The 21,562-nt window shown below is 38.6% G+C and overlaps 1 protein-coding gene across 5 annotated transcripts in view; it reads right to left on the bottom strand.

The window, feature by feature from the left end:
* Positions 1-21,562, bottom strand: part of LARP1B (La ribonucleoprotein 1B) — a 151,073-nt gene that overhangs the window by 6,256 nt on the left and 123,255 nt on the right. For 4 of the 5 annotated variants that reach the window (XM_063637514.1, XM_055275853.2, XM_063637513.1 and 1 more), the window contains 4 exons: positions 9,315-9,475; positions 8,249-8,393; positions 2,372-2,481; positions 1,528-1,655 (listed from right to left, as the gene is read on the bottom strand). In XM_063637514.1, coding sequence (XP_063493584.1) covers positions 1,528-1,655; positions 2,372-2,481; positions 8,249-8,393; positions 9,315-9,475 — 544 coding nt within the window. The remainder of the gene's footprint in view (positions 1-1,527; positions 1,656-2,371; positions 2,482-8,248; positions 8,394-9,314; positions 9,476-21,562) is intronic. The other variant, XR_008657243.2, reaches the window with a different exon arrangement.

The raw sequence follows: 21,562 nt of genomic DNA, 5'->3' as shown, positions 1-21,562 counted from the left end.
GTACTTAAAGGAGGCCTGAATTCTTAGCTTATGTTCAGATGGGGCAAGAGTCTGAAATATAGAGCAAGGATGTCTTTGTGACAGAACTGGCTAGGCCACTCTAGAAAAATAGCTCTTAATTCCAGAGACAGGCACTTTTATTAACCCTATCCGTGGGTCATCAAGTCCATTTACACAAAACCACAAGACAAATTACAACACAAAGCAGAGATGATGAACCTAGCCTTCCTTTTACTTTCCTATTTTTAAATTTAAAATTTTTCTTCTTCCTTTCTTCTTTTTTTTTTTTTTTTTTGAGACAGATTCTCATTCTGTTGCCTAGGCTGGAGTGCAGTGGCACAATCTCCTGCAACCTCCACCTCCCAGGTTCAAGCAATTCTTGCACCTCAGCCCCCTGAGTAGCAGGGATTACACACGTGCACCATCACACCCAGCTAATTTTTGTATTTTTAGTAGAGACAGAGTTTTGCCATGTTGACCAGCTGGTCTTGAACTCCTGGCATCAAGTGATCCACCTGCCTCGGCCTCCCAAAGTGCTGGAATTACAGGTGTGAGCCACCACGCCCAGCCTTTTTCCTTTATTTTTTATTTATCTTCTTCCTCCTTTTCCTTTATCTTCTTACATTCATGACATTTTTTTTTTTTTTTTGAGGCGGAGTCTCGCTCTGCCGCCCAGGCTGGAGTGCAGTGGCGCGATCTCGGCTCACTGCAAGCTCCGCCTCCCGGGCTCACGCCATTCTCCTGCCTCAGCCTCTCCGAGTAGCTGGGACTACAGGCGCCCGCCACCACGCCCGGCTGATTTTTTTATATTTTTAGTAGAGACAGGGTTTCACCGTGGTCTCGATCTCCTGACCTCGTGATTCGCCTGCCTCGGCCTCCCAAAGTGCTGGGATTACAAGCGTGAGCCACCGCGCCCGGCCTCATGACATTTTTTAATGCTTTTCTTTTCCTCTTGAAATCAAATTGATAAAGCCTATATAAGTTCAACCTTCAACCAAAGGTGATGAGAAGAACCCATGAGAGTGGACATTGTCATAAGATGGCAGCAAAAAGACCTTGTCTAGCTGACTCAACTAAAAGACACCACTCTTGCGCTTGCACACATGCACACAACATTCTCTCTTTAATTTTATTATGCAGGTACCCTAAATCCATATCAGCACATGTTACAGAAATTATATAGATAAAAGATCATTAAAAAATGAAAAGTTTTCACATTACTAGTGATAAATTAGCATATCAGATAAAAATTAATAAATCTAGAAAATGTTTAATTATAGCAGCATATGAAAATTAAATTGAATTAACAATTGCACTGTGGTAATACAAGATGTTAACATTTGTGAAATCTGAGTGAACAGAGTATATAGGAATTCTCTGAACTATTTTTATATCTATTTCAAAGTTTAATTTTAAAACTAAAAAGTTAAAAAATAAAAATTACAAAATTAAAGCTTAAAAAGTCACTGATAAGAGACTGAAACATATGGATAATAAAAAGAATAGAGGAAATGACTTAAAACTTACATCAACACGGAAGTCTTCTAACCTCTTAAAACTACAGAGGTATTCCTGAAGTTTTGGGTCAATAGACTGTGTCTTAGATTGAGAATATTTCAAATAAGCCCAAAACTTTTCTAGTCCATACAGCTGACCTAATAACAAAGAAGAACATACATTATAAATTATATGAAATTTTAAAAATTATTCACATTAAATATAATCCTATCAGCAATAAACAATTTATCTTCCAATATATGCTTACTCTAGATCTTGAGAATAAGACATGTAATGAATTAACCAATAATGGCAGCTAATATTTATTGAGCATTTGCTATGTAACAAGGATTAAGTGCTTTATTATGCATCAAACTAATCTGAACCATAAACAACCCAAAACATGGGTGTTCTCATATATGTTACAGATGAGAAAACTGAGGCTAGCAAGGGTAGGCAATTTACCCACAGTCACATAGCTTCTGAATAGTGGAAAGGGAATTTGGACCTAGCAGTCTGGCCCACAGCCTGCACTCAAGCACTGTGCTATTTCTGCCTTTCCAAGCTTACCTGCTGATGTTGCATAGAATTTTCACGTAATGGAACATCAGTGAGTAGCCATGTTTGTCAAAGGGATAATGACAAAATATACCTCCATAAAAGAAAGACTTGAGAGTAGTTACTTTCCAACACCTCCCAGGAAGGGCCTTCTTACTACCTGGTGCCCCATCCTTCATCACGAAACACAATAATAGCATGAAGATCTTAAATGGTTTGCCCTGAAGAAAAAAACTATGAACTCCCTCCCTATTTACTGACAGACTCAGGTTTACAATTTCCAATTAGAGCACAAGTTTTCTGATGTTATTGTTACCAGATTCGTAGTCTTTTTTGGTTTCTTCTTGGAAATCCTGAAAAATTTCTCGCCTGAATTTTTTTTCCAGTCCGTAACTATAAAACCTGAACAGACATTCTAACCCATACCTATAAAGAGAAAATAGAAGGTTTATAATAAAATACAATATCTCTATAGTTAGTAACATCAATATAAGCAAACATGGCACAAATAATCCTAAACAAAAAATAAAATTTTAGCATTCAGATTTTTAAATTTTTTTTTGAGACAGTCTCGCTCTTGTTGCTCAAGCTGGAGTGCAATGGTGCGACCTCGGCTCACTGCAACCTCCGCCTCCCTGGTTCAAGCTATTCTCCTGCCTCAGCCTCCTGAGTAGCTGGGATTACAGGTGCCCACCACCACGCCCGGCTAGTTTTTTTTATTTTTAGTAGAGACGGGGTTTCACCATGTTGGCCAGGCTGGTCTCAAAACTCCTGACCTCAGGTGATCCATCTGCCTCGGCCTCGCAAAGTGCTGGGATTACAGGTGTGAGTCACTTCGCCCAGCCGGTATGCAGATTTTTAACTGAACTGGTAGTTAGTAATCCATAGCTGGCTTTGCTATTTTTGTTGACTCAGCCATAGCACATCATGAAGGTATACTGAGAACCTGCTGCATGAGAGACAGCCCTTGGACAGTTCAGTATGACCTCTTTAGATGCACACAATATCTCTCCCTGGTATTTCTGAAGAACTGGCCAAAAGATTTAGTGATAAATTGGGGACGTGTTAGATTTTCCCCAAACTAAAATCTAACACAGTATTAAATAAATACTCTTGAATGTAAGCTTTACTCTAGGAAGATAAAGACCATACGGCTGTGCCCTAGATCCCAGGTGTGGTTATCCCATTCAACTATAATGGTACAAACATAATTAAATGGTTAAGAGAGCCTCCCTGCTTTCATTATAAAGTACAATTAATAGTAGATATATTGCTAATAGAGCTATAATCACTACGTAAATGAGAAAACAAATTTCCTTGTTTCTGTCTGTAACTATCTAGAGAATCTAGGAGTTCTGCTCAGTAGATCAGCAAACTATATAGGCTCAACCTTCAACCACAGCTGATGAGCAGAACCCATGAGAGTGAAACAAGGCTGTAAGATGGCAGCAAAAAGACCTTGTCTAGCTGACTCAACTAAAAGATACCACAATTAAAACACTCCTAAGTTAGAATCCTAAGTCATTCTGGGTACCTCAACAGAAAGGTTACAACCTCTTCGTTCTGCTAACATAATGTTAACTGGCTGTCAGTCACAGGAAGCAGGGTATGTGATTGTGTGTCTCTTTTGTAACCAGCTTATTTACAAGACGAAGAGTGATGGTCTGGCAAGCCAACAAGAGAAATGCAGGACTGCCAACTACACACTTATACACTAACCTGAGCCCTTGACTCCCATAGCCTTAAGTGATGCTACTGGTTGAGCTTGCATGACTGAAGTCTAAGGAGATCAAAGACTAAAGGAACCACAGTTCAGAATGATAAACTTGCTTTGATGTTCCTCTTATGGGATCATATTATACCGACATCAGTTGTTCTCAATCTTAGCTACATATTATAATCATCTAGGGAGCTTTTAAAAAATACTGATGCCAAGGCTCTGCTCCAAACCAATGGAATCGGGATCTTTTTTTTTAATTTTTAAAATTTTTGTGGGTACACAGTGGGTGCTTATATTATTTATGGGGCACATGACATGTTTTGATACAGGCATGCAATGTGAGATAAGCATATCATGGGGAATGGAGTATCCATCCCCTCAAGCATTTATCCTTTGAGTTACAAACAACTCAATTACACTCTTTAAGCCATTTTATTTATTTTTTAATTTTAATTTTTTTTTTTTTTTGGAGACAGAGTTTTACTCTTGTTGCCCAGGATGGAGTGCAGTGGCACAATCTCGGCTCACTGCAACCTCCACCTCCTGGGTTCAAGTGATTCTCCTGCCTCAGCCTCCCAAGTAGCTGGGATTACAGGCGCCTGCCACCACGTCTGGCTAATTTTTGTACTTTTAGTAGAGACGGGGTTTCACCATGTTGGCCAGGCTGGTCTTGAACTCCTGACCTCAGGTGATCCACCTACCGTGGCCTCCCAAAGTGCTGGGATTACAGGCGTGAGCCACCACTCCCAGCCTCTTGAAACCATTTAAAAGTGTACAATTAAGCTACCATTGACTATAGTCACCCTATTATGCTATCAAATAGTAGGTCTTGTTCATTCTTTCCAACCATTTTTTTTTTGTACCCAAAATCAGAATCTTTGAGGTGAAGCCTCAGTATCTCTCTTTATTTCTGGAGAAGTAAGTTTTTGTTTTTTATCAAGTAAATCATATTTTAGAGGAATATAGAAATTCTTAAGATTATTGATAAAGGATAACAATACAACATTTATATTGAATAGGCAATATTTGGATTTTTACTCTTATTTCTTAGCAAACTATTCCAAATACCAAAAGTATGACATTAATAACACAACCCAAATATGCAGCATAACTGCTGGAGTGAAGGACTGAGGCAAATGATCAGCCTTCTCAATTGTCATTTACTCATTTACCACTTACTGCAAGACAGCTCAGAGGAGTAGAAAACCTAGAGGCTTAGAACCAGAAACAACTATATTTGAATCATGGGCTTGTAATTATATCACTGAAAATTGAGTCAATTAGATCCTATTTTTCAAAAATAGATATTTGTAAACCCTCTAGACCAGAGCTAGCACATTGAAGAGATGCAAGCGATGTTAGCTCTCTCCCTCCTTCCTGAAATCACATTATTACTACTTTCAACCAATGGACAGAATTAGTAACAATTCCCTAATAACAATAATCATCTGGCCGGCCACAGTGGCTCATGCCTATAATCCTAGCACTTTGGGAGGCCAAGGTGGGTGGATCACTTGAGGTCAGGCGTTCAAGACCAGCCTGGCCAATATGGTAAAACCCCATTTCTACTAAAAATACAAAAATTAGCCGGGTGTGGTGGTGGGCACCTGTGATGCCCGCTACTTGCGAGACTAAGGCGGAAGAATTGCTTGAACCCAGGAGGCAGAGGTTGCAGTGAGCCGAGATCGTGACACTGCACTCCAGCCTAGGCAGCAGTGTGACTTTGTCTCAAAAAAACAAAGAAAGGAAGGAAGGGAGGGAGGAAGGGAGGGAGGGAGTGAGGGAGGGAGGGAGGAAAGCAGGGAGGGAGAGAGGGAATCATTTATCCAGCACTTACTATACATAAGTTAATGTGTTAAGCCCTTTAAATGCCTTGTGTAATCTTCACAATAACCCCATGAGAGAGTATCTATCATAATTTAACCTTTTTTCTGTTGAGACAGAGTCTTATTCTGTCGCCCAGACTGAAGTGCAGTAGCGCAACCTTGGCTCACTGCAACCTCCTCCTCCCAGGCTCAAGCAGTTCTCATGTTTCAGCCTCCCAAGCAGCTATAAGCGCAGGCCACCACGCCAAGCTAATTTTTAGAAGAGATGGGGTTTTGCCATGTTGGCCAGGCTAGTCTCGAACTCCTGGCCTCAGTGATTTGCCTGCCTCGGCCTCCCAAAGTGCAGGGATTACAGGTGTGAGCCACCATGCCTGGCTTAACCTACTTTTTATAAAGAACCTAAAGCCTGGTGGGATTATGATCTGCCAAGGCCACAGTAAATTAATGGCTGGGACTCAAACATAGTCCTGATTTCAAGGACTTCAGGTGCTTAACCACTACTTCCTAAGAAGTAGCTAATACGGTCTAGTGTCTAGAAGTAGCTAATACAGTCTGCTAATAAATACTGCAGAAACAGAACCAAAGGTAGGAAACTGTATTACAAAGGTATTAGAAACATACACAGAGTTGTGTGTACAGGAACACAGAAGAGGAACTCCCGACCTAGACTTGGGTGGAAATGGATTCAGAGAAGTTATTAGAAAGTCTTAAGGAACAAACAGAAATTGCATAAATAGCAAAATAGTCTGAGATCAATTAAAACAATGGCTTTCAAACTTTTCTGACTAGGTCCAATACTATGAAAAATATTTTACCTTATAACTAAATCAATATGCACTTCTCTATATGTGTGTACATAAAAAGATATATGTTTTGCAAAACAGTTCTTAAATTTGTATGTAAATGGGTATGAATTAAATTCATATGTATGAATTACTATGCTCAGTGCAGTCTGGTATTTTCTACTGTATTTTTTAAAGCATGTTAGAACCACTAAATTGATTTTACAATTGACGAATAGGTAGCAAACCACAGTTTGAATAAGAACAATGAGATTTGGAATGGCAAATTTTGCCTTTTATGCCAACTCTGGTAAACTGGCAATAGCTATTAAAGTCATAAGGAAGAGTATAAATCTTAAAAGTGGGGTAAGAAAGAACATAAAACATAACTGGGATTGATTAGCGATATCAGTAATAGACAGAGGAAAAAGAAAAATACCTGCCATGGATCTGCTGTTCCTGATATAGATAACAGATAAAAATTAAACGGGCTTTGTTTATTATACATAAGTCAACGCAAAGAAATTTTTGTGTTTTTAATCAGAAAAATGTATTTGTAGCACCTTGTATTCTTCTCAAAGATCACAATATCTGGTAAACAATATATTCTTATTTGATATTTACAAGAGGAATCCATTTTCAGAACTTAAAGAAGGGTAAGTTTAGGTAAATATGATTGAATGAAAAATCATCTTTTTCCCTTCTCTCCATCTCTTGTTCCTTTCTCCTTTTCCCCATGAATAAATAGCCTTCATGAGTCCATGCCATGTTCCTTCTTACCCTCTTGGTCTGCCCTCACTCAGCCCTACAGGCACTCTCAAGACTTTCCGTGAACATTTCTGAAGGAAGCAAGGTCTAAGCTGGGACAAAAAGAATAGGTTTAGAAAAGCACAGGGAGGACGAAGAGAAGTAGAAGCAAAGTTAAGAACATGCACAGATGTCCAGAGGCTAGAGAGCTTGGTTCATTTGAAGAATATGTAGTTCAGTACCACTGTTGCCCAGAGTACTAGAGGACTAGCGGGGAAAAAATTAGACAAGGTGAGTCAAAGGACATATTGTGAGAGGCCTTGCTTTTTCTTTTCTCAAAGAATCTTAAGAACTGGGTTGGCTCTAAGCACATATCAGTTGGGGTATGTATATGTACATGCAAGGGAAGTCTGTAATGGTGGGAGCATGGGAGAGAAAAGTTTTGTAATTTCATTCAGCCCTTCTGCCAGCCTCTAAGATGGTTCCTCATGATCCCATCTCTTGGTATTAACAACCTTGTGTAGTACCCTCCTATACTGTGCCAGGACTGGTCTGTATGGACAATACAATATGGCAGAAATAATGGTATGCCACTTCCAAGTGCAGGTTGTATAAAATACTGAGGCTTCCATTTTGGAAGCTCTACTCATTCAGGGTGAAACCATATTGCAAAATGCCCTAGGGAAGGTCAATGTGGCAAAGAACTGAAGCCTCCTGCCAACAGCCATGTGAATGAGCTTGAAAAAGATCCTCCAGCCCAGGCCAAGTCTTCAGAGACCACAGCCCACTTCAACATCTTGGCTGCAAGCTCATGAGAAACCATAAGCCAGAACCACCCAGCTAAGCAGTTCCTGGAGTCTCAACTCTTTGAAGCTGTGAACTAACAAATGTTTATTGTTTTAACCTATAGAGTTTTGGGGTAATTTGCAATGCAGAAATAGAAAACTAATACAGCTCTCCCTCTAGTTATATTGTGCTACTTTCACAGTTCAAAATCAGGCTACTTCAGTACTAGTTTTTAAAATTATTTTCTAAAAACTCCCCTGTCGGATCTACCTGGGTAAAGAAAAAAAGAAAAATAATGAAACTCCCTCGAAGTGTAAAAGAAAATATCTGACCTGTAATTTCCTTTTGCATCTTCCCAAGCAAGTTGTCTAAATTCCTCATACATTTTTTTATTGAAGTGATCTCTGAGGAAAAAGGACCAGAAACGAAAGAGGGTATTCATTTCTTGGGACTGACCAATTCCCAAGCGTTTTCTCTCTGAAAAAAGTTAAATAAAATATTATTTAATTAAACATACTTTTTAAAGACAAGACAGCAGATGTTATATATAAAATGAAGAAAGCTCAACCATATTAATCCTCAAAATGTATTTAGGTTTCTTCTAAATAGAGTGGGGATCTCCAACCCCCAGGCCACAGACTGGTACCCTACTGTGAACTGCACATGTGAGGGATCTAGACTGGACACTCCTTAAGAGAATCTAATGCCTGATGATCTGAGGTGGAACAGTTTTATCCAAAACCATCCCCCACGGAAAAATTGTCTTCCATGAAACAGGTCCCTGGTGCCAAAAAGATTGAGGACTGCTGAAATAGTTGACAAATTCTAACCCATTTTTTGACGCACTGCTTAAATAATAAATATCTCTCAATAGTTACAAGAAGAGTATATTAAATTTTTTTTTCTTTTTTTGAGACAGAGTCTCACTCTGTCGCCCAGGCTGGAGTGCAATGGCACGATTTTGGCTCACCGCAACCTCTGCCTCCCAGGTCCCAGCAATTCTCCTGCCTCAATCTCCTGGGTAGCTGGGATTACAGGCGCCTGCCATCACACCGAGATAACTTTTGTATTTTTAGTAGAGATGGAGTTTCACTATGTTGGCCAGGCTGGTCTCATACTCCTGACCTCAAGTGATCTGCATGCCTCGGCCTCCCAAAGTGCTGAGATTACTGGCATGAGCCACCATGCTCGGCCGAGTATATTAATTTTTATTTCCTAATGTGTCTAAGTTATAAAGTACATGAATAAATAATATATGTAAACATGTTTACTTAAAGTAAAACTATAGTCTAACAATAAAAGAATATCTTAACCTGATATTAAATGACAACATTTAAATTTTTTAGAATTATATTTTAATTTTAAATATATTAGATAGATAAAGGACAAGCATCTTACCACTTAGGCATCTTCGACGATACTTGTGGTACACTTGTTGCGTAAACCCATTTTCCTTCAAAAGTTCATGAGAAGGATGCTGGAACTTTGGGAATGAACGAGGAGTACATCCATAACTTCCTGCTAGTGGTGCGCCTTCTGAAGGTGAAGCATTTGAAGTGCTGTTTGAGGAAGGGGAAAAAAGCCTTCAAAATGAAAAATCAAGAACCAAGTATATGAACCAATTTGTACTTTTTTTTCATTATTGGGGGTCTAAGCAGTGGAAAAGACAGTAGTCCCTAAAACTCTCCTAAATTAATGACATACAGATCTGCATATAGTGCTACTTATGTTCAATACACATATATAAATTCAGAAGCTGATAAAAAGCATGGTCATAAACTCTCAAGCTAACATAGTTTAAGCAGAAGCAGATAACTGAATAGCTCATTCCTCCTCCAAATCATTATTAATTTAGATTAGTTTTTTATTATGTGGAAACTTTCAATTTATCTTGAATAATTTAGGTTAGTGATGTAAATTGAATACATGGAGATTAGGGGTAAAATCTGGCACAAAGATGGGCAATAATTTCATTATCTCAAAGACATACCTGCAATTTTCTTTTTTTCTAAAGGCATCAAAAGTAAGACAGAACCTGCAATTCTCTAAATCAATTCCACTTTTGATCTATCTCCTAAATCTGTCTTTTCCTTCTCATCTGCACTCAAATTCAAATTTAGACCTAAATTCAAATTTAGATCTTCCTCTTCTTTCACTTGAATTAACCAGTCTCTTTGTTTTTCCAAGTGTCCCTTCTCTATCCTGCCACCAAAGTCATCTTCCTAAAACATTTATCTAAATCAGTGGTTCTCAAAGTGGTCTGTGGACTGTTGGAAGGTTCCTAAGAACCTTCTAGAAAGTCTACGAAGTCAAAACTGATTTCAAAATAAGAAGACATTGTTGGCCCTTGCCTCTGTGTTGACCTTTCTACTGAAGGTACAGAAGCAATGGTGTGTAAAACTGATGTGAATTGAGGCAGTGGCACCAAACTTTACTTACTTGTGACTGCATTCTTCATTGTTATGCACTTGCAATTAGAAAAAATAAAACAATTCCAGTTTCAACTTAAAAATATCCTTGATAAAGCCAAAAAATTAACTTTATAAAATCTCACTCATGAGTACATATCTTTTTGTGTGTGACAAACATGAAATGCAAGCTTGTTTTGCAAGATGAAAATGTTCTGGAGATCTGTTTCACGACAATGTGAAGATACTGAACACTACTGAGTTGTACACTTAAGAACTGTTAAGATGGTAAATTTCATGTTATACATTTTTTACAATTTTTTAAAAATGAGAAGAAAGCACAAAGCATCTTTGCAGCATATTAAATTACAATGGGGCTGGGTGTGGTGGGCTCACACCTGTAATCCCAGCACTTTGGGAGGCCGAGGCGGGCGGATCACCTGAGGTCAGGAGTTCGAGACCAGCCTGGCCAACATGGTGAAACCCTGTCTCTATAAAAAATACAAAAATTAGCTGGACACGGTGGCATGTACCTGTAATCCCAGCTACTCGGGAGGCTGAGGCAGGAAACTCACTTGAACCCGGGCGGCGGAGGTTGCAGTGAGCAGAGATCACGCCATTGCACTCCAGCCTAGGTGATGAGCAAAACTCCATCTCAAAAAAAAAAAAAAAGCTACAATCGTTTTCTTAAAGCAAAGCACTTGTGTGATTAAGTTATAAGGCAAACTAGCAACTTTTTTCATGTTTAACTAAAAGAACAACCAACAAACTATGGTTACTCAGACTTTATTATCTCTCATTTCCTTGAAAATGAAAAAAAGTTTTTGTTTTTTGTTTTTTGTTTTGAGACAGAGTGTCGCTCTGTTGCCAGGCTGGAGTGCAGTGATGCCATCTCGGCTCACTGCAACCTCCACCTCCCGGGTTCAAGCGATTCTCCTGCCTCAGCCTCCTGAGTAGCTGGGACTACAGGTGCCTGCCACCACACCCAACTAATTTTTGTATTTTTGGTAGAGATGGGGTTTCACCATGTTGGCCAGGATGGTCTCGATCCCTTGACCTCGTGATCTGCCCGCCTCAGCCTCCCAAAGTGCTGGAATTACAGGCGTGAGCCACTGTGCCCAGCGATAAAAAAAATGAATTTTTAATGTCAAGGCAAACAACTGTTTTTTCCAATGATAAAATTTGAGCTTTCAAGCAAAAATAAAAATTTTGGAAATCTTGTATTTGTCACTAAGAGCCTGACAGTTACAACTAATACTTAAAGATTTTGCTAATGAAATAAAAAAGAATTTTAGGAGTTTTTGTGTGTACATGTGTGGTAAAAATATACCTAACATAATATTTAACATTTTAAACACTATTCATAAGTGTATAATTAATTGGCATTAAATATAATCACAATATTCTGTAATCATCACCACTATCTGACTCCAAATTTTTCATCATCTCCATCAAAAACTGTACCTATTAAATAAAAACTACCCCTCTACCCCTCCCTACAGCCCCTAGTAACCTCTATTCTACTTTCTGTCTATAAATTTGACTATTCTAGGTACTCCATATAAGTGGGATCGTATAATATTTATCCTTCTGTGTCAACCTTATTTCATTAAGCATAGTGTTTTCAAAGTCCATCCATGTAGCAGCATAAATCAAAATTTCATTCCTTTTTGTGGTTGAATATTTATATTCCATTGTATGTGTTTATCTAGTCATTTGTTGTTGGATACTTGTTTATCCAGTCTTTTGTTGAGAATCCCACTTTTTGGCTATCATGAATAATACTGCTATAAACATGGGCATACAATATGTGTTTTCAATACTTTTGATATTTAACTAAGAGTGGTATAGCTGGTAGAGGTTGCAGTGAGCCGAGATTGCACCACTGCACTCCAGCCTGGGCGACAGAGTGAGACTCCATATCCAAAAAAAAAAAAAAAAATTCCTTCATCTTCAATTTTTGTGGAAGAATTTGAGAAGGATTGGTGTTAATTCTTTTTTAGTTTTTATTTTTTTGAGACAGGGTCTTGCTCTGTCACCCAGGCTGGAGTGCAGTGGCATGGTCATGGCTCACTGCAGCTTCAACCTCCTGGGTTCAGGCAATCCTCCCACCTCAGCCTCCCAAGTAGCTAAGACTACAGGCAAGTACCACCATGCCTGGCTAATTTTTTGGATTTTTAGTAGAGACGTGGTCTCACCATGTTGCCCAGGCTGGGTGTTAATTTTTGGGTTTTTTTTTCCTTTTTCTTTTTCTTTTTTTTCTTTTTTTTTTTTTTTTTGAGAGACTCTTACTCTGTCGCCCAGGCTGAAGTGTAGTGGCATGATCTCGGCTCACTGTGACGTCCACTTCCCGGGCTCAAGTGATTTTCCTGCCTCAGCCTCCTGAGTAGCTGGGACTACAGGTGCCTACCACCATGCCCAGCTAATTTTTGTATTTTTAGTAGAGACGGGTTTCACCATATTGGCCAAGCTGGTCTCGAACTCCTGACCTTGTGATCCACTTGCCTCGGCCTCACAAAGTGCTGGGATTACAGGCATGAGCCACCACACCCAGCCCACGGTATTCTCTTATCCTTTTTATCTCTGTAAGGTCAACCAGTAGTAATATCCCCAGTTTTGTTTTGTTTTTTTCTGATTCTAGTTATTTGCATCTTCTCTCTTTCTTTGTCAGTCTAGCTAAAGTTTCATCAATTTTGTTGATCTCTTCAAAGAATCAACTTTTAGTTTCCTTGATTTTCTCTATTATTTTGAGTTTAGTTTGCTCTTCTTTTTCTAGTTCCTTAAAGTATAAAGCTAGGTTGCCAATTTCGGATCTTTTTTCTTTTTTAAATGTAGGCATTTACAGCTATAAAATTCCCTGTCTCTATATGGAATCGGTAGTTTCATTCATGTAGTTATTTATTGACTGCAAAGTATGACAGGTACTGAGAAGTTATTTATATTAAAGAACTTATTGTCTAAAGAAGACATAGAGAAACAAATAATGCATGTAAAATGTTGAGCACAGTGCCTGGAACATTTATTGAAAGCATATAAAAGCGGTAGCTATCATTAAATAAATTCTCCACAATGAATAAATATACCTTACTGGCATACTTATCACAGGGAGCCAGAAGAAAGCAAAGAGGTAGATCAAAATGAGGACTAACAAATAGAAATTTGAAAACAGTTTTCAAAAGATGGAACAATGAGAGATAAAGGAAAGCAGAGACAAAGAATTCCTCAATCAAAAGGAAAGAATGAAGATAAAATTAATATTGAATACTTAGATTAGTAAAAGAAATACAGATAACATCGAAGCTCTAACTATAATTACAGCACATGAATCTATATTACTATCAATAAGCCTAGGACTTACTTTAGCAACATTCAGTAGACTAGGAGCAAATATAATAGAAAGAAAGCTGGATTTATTCAGACTGGGATTTGGCAAGATTTAAACAAAAAAAAAAGTCTAGAAGTAATAATCTAGAATTCAATCAAAATGTATAAGACACACAAAAAGAAAAAATAAAATTCAGGAGACAATGTAATAAATACAACCAGACTTACAGATAACTCACTACTAGCATAATCACAAATGAACTTTAAAATAACCATGATTAATAGGTTGAGGGATCTAATGTAAAAGATGAACATTCATGAAGAGATGGAGAATTTCAGCAGAAAAAAAGAAAACTTTTTTTTTTTTTGCGATGGAGTCTTGCTCAGTTGCCTGGGTTGGAATGCAGTGGCCCCATCCCAGCTCACTGCAATTTCCGCCTCCTAGGTTCAAACGATTCTCCTGCCTCAGCCTCCTGAGTAGTTGGGATTACCAGTGAGCACCACCACATCCAGCCAAGAAAACATTTTTTTTTTTTTTTTTTTTTTGAGACAGGGTCTTGCTCTGTCACCCAGGCTGGAATGCAGTGGCGAGATCTTGGCTCACTGCAAGCTCCGCCTCCTGGGTTCATGCCATTCTCCTGCCTGAGCCTCCCAAGTAGCTGGGACTACAGGCACCCACCACCACGCCCGGCTAATTTTTGTGTATTTTTAGTAGAGATGGGGTTTCACCATGTTAGCCAGGATGGTCTCAATCTCCTGACCTCGTGATCTGCCCGCCTCGGCCTCCCACAGTGCTGGGATTACAGGCGTGAGCCACCACAACCGGCCAAGAAAACTATTTTTAAAAAGTCAAATGGGGCCAGGCCCAGTGACTCACACTTGTAATCCTTGCATTTTCGGAGGCCGAGGTGGGTGGATCACCTGACGTCAGGAGTCTAAGGCTAGCCTGGCCAACACGGTGAAACCGTGTCTCTATTAAAATACAAAAATTAGCCAGGTGTGGTAGCGGGCACCTGTAATCCCAGCTACTTAGGAGGCTGAGGCAGAAGAATCGCTTGAACCCAGGAGGTGGAGGTTGCGGTGAGCTGAGACCGTGCCATTGCACTCCAGCCTGGGCGACATGAGCGAAACTCCGTCTCAATAAATAAATAAATAGTCAAACAGTAATGCAAAATATACAAAACACAATATCAGAAATGAATACTTCTTTGATGGACTTATTAGCACACTAGACACAGCTAAGGAAAGAATCAGGAAACCTGAATATAAGTCAATCAAAATTATACAAAGTGAAATACAATTTAAAAGGAGTAGGAGGCCAAGCACAGTGGCTCACGCCTGTAATCTCAGCACTTTGGGAGGCCAAGGCAGGCGGATCTCCTGAGGTCAGGAATTCGAGACTAACTTGACGAACATGGTGAAACCCCGTCTCTACTAAAAATACAAAAAATTAGCTGGGTGTGGTGGCTTGCACCTGTAATCCCAGCTACTCGGGAGGCTGAGGCAAAAGAATCGTTTGAACCAGGGAGGCAGGGGTTGCAGTGAGCCAAGATCGCTCCATTGCACTCCAGCCTGGGCAACAAGAGCAAAACTCTGTCTCAAAAAATAAAAATAAATAAAAATAAAAAAATAAAATAAAAAAGGAGTAGGAGAAAAAGCAGATCAGAGCATCCAACAGCTATGGGTATTATCAAATGGTCTAACATACATGTAATTTGAAACCCAGAAGAAGGAGAAAAAGAAAACAGGGCAAAAAAATTTATGATGCGTCAAAAAGTATTCTAACAATTTAAAAAGCCATAAATCTGAAACCATCAGAGAACCAGAGCAGGATAAATACTTCATACGTGTGTGTATGTGTTTGTGTGTGGGTGTATTAATAACAGGCAAATATCTATTACGAACCTACTAAAGAAATCTCCCAGATTCTCAATGGCATTTAGAAAGTTTTTAATAGATATATATGAAGGATTTAATGTGCTAAACTATCTACTCAAACTATATGTGTGTATATGTGTACGCACATGTGCAGATATATGTATGTGTATATACATGTACACATAACTGTCTAAAGAAAAATAATAAAGTATAGCACAAAGAATGGGGGACTGGGTGTCGTGACTCATAACTGTAATCCCAACACTTTGGGAGGCTAAGGTAGGAGAATTGCTTGAGCCCAGGAGTTCGAGACCAGCCTGAATTACATAGGAAGATCTTGTCGCAACAAAAATATTTTTAAAAATTAGCCAGCTATTGTGGTGCACACCTGTAGTCCCAAATACTTGAGGTTAAGGTGGGAGGACTGCTTAAGTTCAGGAGTTTGAGACTGCAGTAACCTGAGATTTTGCCACTGCACTCCATCCTGGGTGAAAGATCGAGACTCTGTCTCTAATTTAAAAAAAAAAAGAAACAAAGAAACAAAGAGAGAAATGGGGAGAAACAATGAAAGTTTAATGTTGTAAGGTGCTTATACTATACATGAAGTGGGATAAAATTATTTGAAAGTAGACTGTGGTAAGTTAAAATGTATAAAGCTGGCCCTCAACTTAAAAGACGGTTTCACTTACGGTTTTTCAGGTTTATGATGGTACAAAAGCAATATGCATTCAGTAAAAACCATAGTTCAAGTACCATACAACCATTCTGTTCTTCAGTTTCAGTACAGCATTCAATAAATTACATAAGATATTCAACATTTTATTACAAAATAGGCTTTGTGTTAGATTTTGCCCAACTATAGGTTAATATAAGTATTCTGAGCACATTTAAGGTAAGCTAGGCTGAGCCATGATGTTCAGTAGGTTAGGTGTATTAAATGCATTTTCAACTTATGATATTTTCAAGCTACAAAGGGTTTATCAGGATGTAACCACATCATGATTCAAGGAACAGCTGAATTATACAGGCATGTCTCAGAGATATTGCTGGTGAATTCTAGACCACCACAATACAGCACATATTGCAAAAAAGCAAGTCACATGAATATTTTGGTTTCCCAGTAAATATAAAAGTTATATTTACATTATACTGTACTCTACCAAGTGTGCAATAACATTATAACTTAAAAGTACATACCTTAATTTAAAAATACCTTATTGAGACAATGATATCACCAAAATGGCAGAGTAGAAGCAATCTGGCTTCACTCTCCCACAGAAAGTCAAAAACAAATATCTAGCCCAAAGTTTATCATCAGCAATATCCCAGAACTCAAATCTGAGACTGATACTATCCGTGAGCCACAGAGAACTGAAAAACTCTAAGCAAACAGTAAGAGAAATAGCCTTCTCTTTGCATGATGTCTTTTCCGCAATCTGCCAGGCCCTGTGCATGAAAAATTCCTCCCAGACTCAGCTTCTTCATTGGAAAAAGTTAGATCGAGGAGGACAGCCAGCTTTCCCACCATCTTGGGTTTCCTTGCAGGAAAACTGTTCCTGCCTCAACCCATAAGAAGTATAATATCATGAGGGCCAGTAGGGAGAAAAAAAAACCATGAAGGCAGCTACAGAAAAAGAGGGGATGCAGGAACAGAAACCCTAGCCCTGAAATTCTCCTCTTTATTTCAGCCAAAAGAGATGCCATATCAGAGTGGCTGTTCAGCAGGACCACACTGTAGGAGGCATGATCCATGAGTTTTCTGGGTACAAACCGTTTGCCAGCCTTACCACATAGTTGGGGTAATCCCCTTTGCCACCCCCACCATCTGATAGCCAGTGCTCTAATGTTTGTGAGAGCCAAGGCAAACTTGGGCTTAAGGCGCCATCTAGTGCCCAAAAGGAGGCAGTGATATACAATAGTATTAAGGTGACTCACAGGCAGCTGCAAAGAATCTCTAAGCAAACATACCTTAGAAAGACAAAACAAGCAAGACAGCAAAGACTGGAATAAATAATAAATCTTTTAAAGCAAAGCCACAGATGTACATCCACAAGAAACAACAGCAAACACGGAACTATGACATCCCCAAATGGACAAAGCAAAGAGTCAGGGACCAACCTAAAGAAGAAAGCAATGCGTGAGGTCTCAGATCAAGAACAAAATAACAGTTCTACAGACACTCAGCAAAATCCAAGATAACACAGAGAAGCAATTCAGAAATTTATCAGAGAAATGTAACACAAAGAGATTGAAATTTAAAAAAAAATCCTGGAACTCAGAAATACGTTTTCTGAAAATGGATTACAGGCTCTCACATTACAAGAAACAATCAGTGAGCTCAAATACAGCCTATTGGAAAATGCAGTCAGAGGAGAAAAAAAACGGAATGAAGAACACCTGCAAGATATAAAGAATAATCTCAAAAGAACAAATGTAAGAGCCACTGGCATTCAATGATGACTTAAGAGCAAGGAGTAGTAAGCTTATTCAAAGAAATAACAGAAAACATTCCAAATCTAAAGAAAGATATAAATATCTAGGTACAGAAGGTCAGAAATCACCAAATATATTTTTATTAGTCCATTTTCACTCTGCTATAAAGAATACCTGAGGCTGGGTAATTTATGAGGGAAAGTGGTTTAATTGACTCAGTTCCACATGGCTGGGGAGGCTTCAGGAAACTTACAATCATGGTGGGAGGGGAAGCAGGCATCCTTACATTGCGGCAGGTGAGAGAGTATGTGTGAAGGAGAAACCATCAAACACTTATAAAACCATCAGATCTTGTGAGAACTCACTCACTATCACAAGAACAGCATGGGATAACTGCCCCCATGATCCAATCACCTCCTACCAGGTCCCTCCCTTGACACATGGGGATTATGGGAATTACAATTCGAGATGAGACGGGTGGGAACACAAAGCCAAACCATATCAATATTCAATCCAAATAAGAGTATCCCAAGGCAAATAATAATCAAACCTGAAAATGTCAAGGACAAAGAGAAGATCCTTAAAACAGCAAGAGAAAAAAATAAAAGAACATATAAAAGAGCTCTGATTTTTTTGGCAAGAGACTTTTCAGCAGAAACCAAACAGGCCATGAGGGAGTCAAGTGACACATTCAAAGTGCTACAGGATAAAAGGAAACAAAAACAAAACCTGCCAACCAACTATGCTGTACTCAGCAAAGTTTTCCTTCAAACAGGAAAGAGATATAAAGTCTTTCCTAGACAAAAGCTAAAGGAATTCATCACTACTAGACCCATCTTTCGAGAAATGCTAAAGGGAGTTCTTTGATTTGAAAGAAAACAAACTTTGATGTGCAAAACCAAAAATGTTTGAAGGTATAAAACTCACTGGTAAAAGTAGACAAATTCAGAATGCTCTAACGCAGTAATTGTTACATGTAATCCATTCATAGCTCTAATATGAAGACTAAAAGACAAATCTACTGAAAATATTAACAGCAACCTGTTAAGAGATAGGGAAGATAAATAGATGTAAATTAAGACAACAAAATGTCAAAATGTGGGCGGATGGAGTTAAAGTGTAGAGTTTTTTAGTTTTTCCCTTGATTCTTTCCTTTTCTTTGTGATCAAAGTTAAATTGTCATATGTTTAAAATAATATAGCTATGGCTTTGGTAAGCCTCATGGTAACCACAAAGCAAAGACTTATAATAGATACGCTAAAAATAAAAAGCAATGAATTAAAACATACTCACAGAGAAAAACCACTTAATCACAAACAAAGGCAGTAAGAAGGAAGTAAGGGAGGAGTTACAAAACAACCAGAAACCAAGTAATGAAATACTGCGTAGTAAGTCCTTATCTATCAATAATAATACTGAATGTAAATGAACTAAATTCTCCAATCAAAAGATATAAGCATGGCTGAGTGAATTTTTAAAAACTTTTAGAAACAAGATCCAACAATATATTGCCTACAAGAAACTCACATCACCTATAAAGACACACATAGTCTGAAAGTGAAGAATGGAAAAAGACATTCCATGCAAACGGAAGCAAAAAAAAAAAAAAAGTAGCCATACTTGTATCAAACAAAATAGAACAAGTGAAAGTCTGTAAAACAAAACAAAACAAAACAAAACAAAACAAAAAAGGACAAAGAAGGTCACTGTATGATGATAAAGGAAGGGGTCAATTCAGCAAGAGGCTGTAACAATTTATAAATATATGCACCCAATTCTGGAGCACCCAGATATATTAAGTAAACATTAATAAATCTAGAGGAGAGATGAACTATAATACAAATAATAGCAGGGAACTTCAACACCCATCTCTCAATAATGGACAGATCATCCAGACAGAAAATCAACAAAGATACAATGAAGTTAAACTACACCTAGACCAACTGGACCTAGTGACATTTATAGAACATTTCACCTAGTACTGCAGAATACACATTCTTCTCATTAGCACATGGAATATTCTCCAGGATAAAACATATGTTAGGCTACAAAACATGTCTCAACAAATTTAAAAAAGTCAAAATCATATCAAGTATCTTTTCTGGCTACAACAGAATAAAAATAGAAATCAATAACATGAAGAATTTTGGAAACTACACAAATGTGGAAATTAAACAACATGCTCCTGAATGATCAACAGATTAATAAAGAAATTAAGAAGAAAACTTCAAAATGTCTTCAAACAAATGCAAATGGAAACGTAACTTTCCAAAACCTATGAGATACAGCATAGCAGTACTAAGAGAGAAGTTTATAGCAATAAATGCCTACATCAAAAAAGTAGGTTTCAAATATGCAACCTAATGATGCACTTAAAAGAACTAGAAAAGAACAAATCAAACCCTAAATTAGTAGAAAGAAACAATAAAGATCAAAGCAGAAATAAATAAAATTGAGGCTAAAACAAGTACAAAAAAATCAATGAAATGAAAAGTTGGCTTTTTGAAAAGATAAACAAAATCAACAAACCTTCAGCTAGATGTATTAGGCTATTCTCACATTACTATAAAGAAATACCCGGCCAGGCGCGGTGGCTCATGCCTGTAATCCCAGCACTTTAGGAGACCAAGGTGGGCGGATCACCTGACGTCGGGAGTTCGAGACCAGCCTAACCAACATGGAGAAACCCCGTCTCTACTAAAAATACAAAAATTACCCAGGCGTGGTGGTGCATGCCTGTAATCCCAGCTACTCAGGAGACTGAAGCAGGAGAATCACTTGAACCCGGGAGGAGGAGGTTGCAGTGAGCTGAAATCACGCCACTGCACTTGAGCCTGGGCAACAAGAGCGAAACTCTGCCTCAAAAAAAAAAAAATACCCGAGACTGGGTAAATTATAGAGGAAAGAGGTTTAATTGGCTCATGGTTCTGTAGGCAGTATAGCATGATGCTGGCTCAGCTTCTAGGGAGGCCTTAGCAAAACTTACAATCATGGTGGAAGGCAAGAGGAACAGCACTTCACATAGCTGGAGCAGGAGGAAGAGAGACAGTGGAGGTGCCACACACTTTTAAACAACCAGATCTCACAACTCACTATCACAATGACAACTCCAAGGCAGATAGAGTTAAACCATGAGAAACTGCCCCAATGATCCAATCACCTCCCACCAGGCCCCACCTCCAATACTGGGGATTACAATTGAACATGAGATTTGGGTGGGGACACAGACCCAAACCATATAATTCCACCCTGGCCCCTGCCAAATCTCATCTCATCCTCACATTGCAAAATCTAGTCATGTCTTCCCAACAATCCTCCGAAGTCTTAACTCATTCTAGCATTAACTCAGAAGTCCAAAGTCTCATTTGAGACAAGGCTAGTCCCTTCCACCTATGAGCCTGTAAAATCAAAAACAAGGTAGTTACTTCCAAGATACAATGGAGGTATAGGCCTTGGGTAAATACACAAAAGGAAGAAATAGCCCAAAAGAAAGGGGAAACAGGCTGCATGCAAGTCCAAAGTCCAGAAGGGCAATCACTAAATCTTAAAGTTCCAAAATAATCTCCTTTGACTCCATATGTTACATCCAGGGTATGCTGGTGC

The sequence above is a fragment of the Symphalangus syndactylus genome, chromosome 4 (assembly GCF_028878055.3).
Source record: "Symphalangus syndactylus isolate Jambi chromosome 4, NHGRI_mSymSyn1-v2.1_pri, whole genome shotgun sequence".
In the NCBI taxonomy this organism is placed as follows: domain Eukaryota; kingdom Metazoa; phylum Chordata; class Mammalia; order Primates; family Hylobatidae; genus Symphalangus; species Symphalangus syndactylus.
The sequence above is the reverse complement of the archived record's forward strand: the minus strand, read 5'-3'. Positions and strand labels throughout refer to the sequence as shown.